Below are 5,789 nucleotides of genomic sequence, written 5' to 3' on the forward strand. Positions count from 1 at the left end.
CTACACGCACATAACTGTATCAGAGTGGCATTAGCACACATCAGGGATGTCAAAGTTTAATTCCTCCTCTCAGAAAGAAGATGTATTTGAGGGGTCTTATCTGAGTCTGAACTTTCTTCAAGTAAATTTGCCTTTTTGTCTTGCAGCGATAAGGTGGCACGGCAGCTCTACTACTGCCATCTCAAAGAGCAAGTACTTATGTCTCATTGCAACCACAAAGAAGAAATCTACTTCTTGCTGGCTGCCTACGGCTTACAGGCAGACTTGGGCAACTACAGGGAGAAGGTCCATGCTGGCAAATACTTTGAACCCCAGGCTTATTTCCCTCAATGGGTAAGTGTCAGGGGATCTTTCTGTCAGTAGATTGCATATGCAGTAGGAGCTCTGTCAAGGTAGTACCTAGCTGCAGCCATGCAACTGCCTGATCATTGCAGTGGGAGTTGGGAAGGAGTGGTAGAGTGGCACCCTGAATTTTCCTCAGGAGATCTTTTTCTCTTTCACTGCATGTAGGTGCCCATTTCTCTTGGGCTCACTCATCGGTGAGGTGGGTGGTGAGGGAATGTGTGGGTGTCAAATGAATAACTCTGACAGTGCAGCTGTCTTTAATTCTTCTATGGGTTAAAAGATTGTGTGTTTGCAGTGGTACATCAGCAAGATCTGCAGAACCTAAGCTCTACAGAAAACCTCAGGGCCATGAAGCCAAGTCTATTGGCCTTTGTTCCTGTCTCTGTAATGCTTACCTCTGGGTTGGATAGACCCAAACCCTAAGGGGTAGTACTGCTGTGCAGTGCCTCTGGTGCTTGTTTTGTCATTAATCTCTGGCTAAACTGCAGTAAGAGAAAAGTGAGGGGCCTCAGATGGCTTTGCATGTTTGTTTATAAGCATGTATGTATGGGCTTGTGCCCTTTAAGACTTGCAAACAGCTTAGAAAGCCAAAAGTTGGTTTAGTTGTCAAATGAAGGCAAATTAGCTGAGACTCTGTCAGAGCTGGTTACCTGCCAAGTGTTCTTCTCTTGTGGTGGAATTTCAAGAAAACTGTTGGTAAACAGTATGTATGGGCTTGTGCCCTTTAAGACTTGCAAACAGCTTAGAAAGCCAAAAGTTGGTTTAGTTGTCAAATGAAGGCAAATTAGCTGAGACTCTGTCAGAGCTGGTTACCTGCCAAGTGTTCTTCTCTGGTGGAATTTCAAGAAAACTGTTGGTAAACACTCTAGTGTCCATAAAAATAGAAAGGGAAATTGGCTTTGCTACAGACACATCACTGGAATGTCTGATGACGTCTTGCTGGGACCTAGACAGACCCTCCTGTGCAACCTGATTTATTTCTGGAGCCCCCTTCTCCATGGTGACAGTGGATTTTAGCTCAGCTCATGCCTTGGGTCAGCTGTCAAAAAGCCCAGTTTCTCTGGTAGTTGACTGCTTGCCCCCAGGTGAGCTTCATCTCCCCTGAAAGGTGACACTGTCCCCTACTTTAGGGAGAAGGTTCAGAGCAGTGTCAGGGGTTGTGTTGGGCAGGCGAGGCTGGCAGAGTCTCCTTTATGCACAAGTCCCAGCCTGCCAGCCTTGCCGGGCTGAAATGCACCTTCCTTACAGACCACAGGCCTTCATCCCATGCCGTTCCTTACTACAGGGCGCCTGGCAAGAGGCAGGTAGAAAAGGGCTTGAAAAGGTGCGTCTCATGCATGCCCTCATTTCTGGGGCAGCTAAAAGTCTTATCGTAGACTACTGCTCATCTGGCAAACGTTGCGAAGGCCAAGGCAAAGCCTGGCTCACCCGCACTAAGCCAAACCCCAAGCAAGTATATGGATGATTTATTGCATCACTACAAAGAGCAAAATCTGGCAGGTGTGGAGACGCTTCTCTCCCTGCCCCCAGGCTCCTGTGGGGAGATACTGAGCAATCTCCTCCTCTGACTCGAGCACGTTCTACAACACGTGCTTGAGATCATTTGGCTGAGGGCTGCCCCAAGCCTGGTGCTAGTGAGAAGAGGCGGTGTTGCCCTGGAGTGATCAACCTGACTTTGAACTGTAGAGCTGGCATGTCTCTTTCTGCTGACATTGTGCAGCTGGTGGTATCAATGTTGTCCTCCACTGAGCCCAGCCTTCCTCATGGGAGCGAATTAAGCTGGCAAGGCATACAGGGGAGGGCAGAGGTGTTACCAAACAGAGTAAGCAAGGGGCTTAATATAAAATGGAAGTGGGAACTGGAGATGATTTGGGCTGGTTGGTTTGAGCCGGGGCAGGTTGTTCCTGGCAGGATGTTCCTAGGTACCTGGTAGGATCTAGTTTTAAATGCCTGCAATGATGGGGGATTTTGTGAATTCAGCCGATACTTCCCTTATCTGTCACTGCCACGTGCAGCCTAGAAGGAGCCAGTCTGTCATGGGAGGGGGCCAGGCTGCCCTGTAGCCTTGTACAGAGGGGGCACACGGACAAGCATGAAAACTGGGCACTTGGAGGGCAAGAGCAAAATGCCCAGTGCAGATTTTTTTACTGCCTAGCAAAGCCATGCGCCTGCCAACCACTCCCAACAGGTAAAAAAATACGGTGAGATAGTGTTACCCACCCTTTCAGGAGAGAAATGCTAAATAAGCCTAATGGTGTAGTTTCTGGTCCTAAAAGTACCACCCAGCATTTCTGCAGTGTTTGGAGATGTTGCTGTTGATTGTGCTGGCATACAGAGCAGTATTTGTTATCTGCCCATAAGCATTTATGGATGTTAAAGAGTTAGGAAAACTAATTACAGTACTTAAAAATACAAAGAGCTGACACGACCTCTGTATTCTTGGTCTGATATCATTTTTTGTCATCTAGGATCTGTTTGGAGGCATCGGTATTATCTGGGCTGCTTTAAATGCTTATCCTCCAGGGAGGTAGGAGATGAACATGGACTAACATTTTGAGGGACCCTATGAACCTCCTCCACCTCTAGCCTCTGCTTTGCTGTTGATCACAGCTGCCTCCCACGGGGATCACTGAAGAGTTGCTGACCTGTTTGTTTTACTTGTGGTTTAGATAATTGCGAAGAGGGGGAGCGACTACATCTTGAAACATGCCCCAGAGATGCACCGAGAACAGCAAGGGTTGAGTGCTAAGGAAGCAGTGCTGAAGTTCATTAAGGAGTCCTGCCTCCTGGAAGACGTGCCTGTCCACTTCTACAGGCTGCAGAAGGTTAAACAAAGAGTTTCTTACTTGGAACTTCTCTCCCATCATTACTGGGGTGCACCATTGCATTTTTCACTTTCTGTTTATGTGAGAGACAATTGCCTCTGATTCAGAGAGGCCAGACAAGTCTAAATTGTTCAGCCAATGAGGCCTGTCCCTGCAAACACATCTGTTGTCAATATACAGGTATAGCTGGAATCTGGTTTTGTTCTTCAGCCAAGAAACTAGCCACAGGAATGGCAAAACTTTTGTCCCTGTCTGTCAGTAGACTTGCACCAGGGAAATCACTGAGAAGCCTTTTTTTGTTGCTGTTGTGGCAGTCCATTGAATTGGTGACAAGAGGTCGGCCAGCTTTCACACAAGTGCCATGTAATAACTGAAGGTGACACTGAGTCCTCCCGACTTTCTTGCCCACCCCACTCCCCTCCCCACCCCCAACCCTGTCAGAGAGGTTGGTTCAGCTGTATATCAGATTTTGGATTCCTGGATTGTTGCTGGTCCCCGAGTCTTACACTCCTTACCCAAGCCTGCTTAAACAGAATGTGCTTCATTTTCACATGCTAAGAGAGTTTAGGTCTAGAAATAGGAATAGAGAGAAGTTTTCTGTTCCACTTAGATGAGTGAAACCTGCTTGTGCAATTAGGAATGGCTTGGACTTTTTTTCCAAATGGAATTAGTCCTCTTCGTCAGACTCATAATTAAACTTTTTGGTTGTTGTGCTCAGTGGGACTTATGTCTGGGAGGTATGTGTCCTTTGACCATATCTAGCAGCTCTAGTTATTGGAGAAACATCAAAGTTCCAGTTTGGTCTGTAGTCCAGGCTTAGTTTCAGTTCCTCTCAAACCATAGATGCTTCTCCTACCTCTCTTCTGTCCTCTCTGTTTTGATTCTAATGCTGTTAATGATGCAGTCAAAGGGTTGGTTATGGTTGAATGCCACAAGCAATCCCGCTGGCAGGACATGATACAATTTATATCCAAAAGCAACAGGGCTGTGAAATTGGTTGCTCTTAGTACCCAAATTTCTGTCTGACTTGAACTTGTATTTTATACATTGCTAACTCCTTCAGGTGTTGTTTGATCCACAGCGTGCTCTCCTTCCTGCCGTGTGACACAGTTATCTCCTCTCATGATGAGATCTGCACCTCCTAGTGACACCTGGGTCACAAAGCTCCCAATCAAAAGCACGGGGGCGCCAGGTGAAGGTGTTAGTGCAGTGGCTGCCCTGAGATTTCAAATGCAGTCTCTTTTGTCTTACGCTCTCCTCATGGCTACTGCCGAGGTTGAAAACTCTGAAAGAAAACACAGTACTGAGCCCAGTGATTGTCTCTCCTCCAGACCAATACTGGTTTATGAAGCTCTTTGCCCTTAGGAGACAAAGCATTTCTTAGCGACTTTAAACTGGAGATGTTGATGCTACCAGGACAAAGTATGAGGATAAGGTAATGTGATGACATAAGTCCTGCATCTTGACAAGCTGGATGAGAAGAGAAAGTCTTGATCAAAAGTTTGAGCTCTGTGAGCCTATAATTTTTTACCCCAGAATTTTCTTCCCCCTATCAAGAAAAGTATGTGTTTCCTTCTCTAACTTTTCCATGCCAGGAGAGACTGAAAGAACTAGTTTATGATATTTTTTGGTCTTCAAGTAAAGGAATCTCATTAGAAACAGAATATGTCATACCAAGATACAACATGAAGAAAAATAAGACAATACTCCAACCCAGCCACAAACATTTAAAACCACCTGCTCCCAACACTAGATGAAAAGCTTAGAAGGAAAGTCCTTGTAACTGTGGGTATTGATTAGCTCCCTCCCAGCTAAGGAGCACCTAAGGTCCAGCAAATCCCTGGATGGGAACTGCAGTGCGTGGCAAGGAGAAGGGGACAGGTGTCCGTTCTGTTTTGTGCTCTCTCTCACCTGGAGAGCAAGAGAAGTGCATACTCAATGGGGACAGAAGAGACAGCATGTGGCAGTATGAGAGGTTACAGGGTACCTCCAAGAGCAGTAATTGTCCATATCCTCAAGCCACTAAAGCTAAAGGATTCCCTAGCCAGGGCAGCTAGGGCATTTGCTAGTGAAATGTTTGAGTTGCCCAGCGTGAGGAGATCTTAGGTGTAAGTATTTCAGGGGTCAATAAGGCAAGGTGCACTTTACAAACACAATAAAAACCAAATGAGCTGATGGCATCTGCCTGATGAGAAGTCCTGCTATGTCTCCTGCAGAAGGTGCCAGAACAAGGACATTGTCTTTGTAGATTAACCTTTGACTCCAGGCTCTTCTGTTCTTTTAGGATAAGAAGGAGGATCGCCCAACGGTTATCCTGGGCCTGACCCTGAGAGGAATGCACATCTATCAGGTAACAGACTGCCGTGAAAGCCTTCTGGTAGAGCATTAACTCTGCCCAGCTCCCCTGTCCTCCCCTCCACCGCAGCTCCTCTCCCTCCCCTGCTATCGAGCCAGGCTCTACATGTCTCGCATTCTTGGTTGTTTGCAAATTCTTTGCACATAGCTGACTCCACCCTGTACCTGCCAGTCCCCGTGTCACTCGAGTTTGATGTGTTGCAGGAGGTGAATCACGTTCGCCAGCTCCTCTATGACTTTCCCTGGTCACACATTGGAAAGCTG

General features: G+C 46.8%; 1 protein-coding gene across 1 annotated transcript in view; it reads left to right on the plus strand.

The window, feature by feature from the left end:
• The window catches only part of LOC104491389 (FERM domain-containing protein 6-like), a 30,390-nt gene that overhangs the window by 18,606 nt on the left and 5,995 nt on the right, over positions 1-5,789 (plus strand). The window contains exons 5-8 of the mRNA XM_010133804.1: positions 147-333; positions 3,015-3,170; positions 5,455-5,520; positions 5,730-5,789. The exon at positions 5,730-5,789 is cut by the window's right edge and continues 1 nt beyond it. Coding sequence (XP_010132106.1) covers positions 147-333; positions 3,015-3,170; positions 5,455-5,520; positions 5,730-5,789 — 469 coding nt within the window. The remainder of the gene's footprint in view (positions 1-146; positions 334-3,014; positions 3,171-5,454; positions 5,521-5,729) is intronic.

Source organism: Buceros rhinoceros, unplaced genomic scaffold, assembly GCF_000710305.1.
Source record: "Buceros rhinoceros silvestris isolate BGI_N320 unplaced genomic scaffold, ASM71030v1 scaffold19013, whole genome shotgun sequence".
Taxonomy (NCBI): Eukaryota; Metazoa; Chordata; class Aves; order Bucerotiformes; family Bucerotidae; genus Buceros; species Buceros rhinoceros.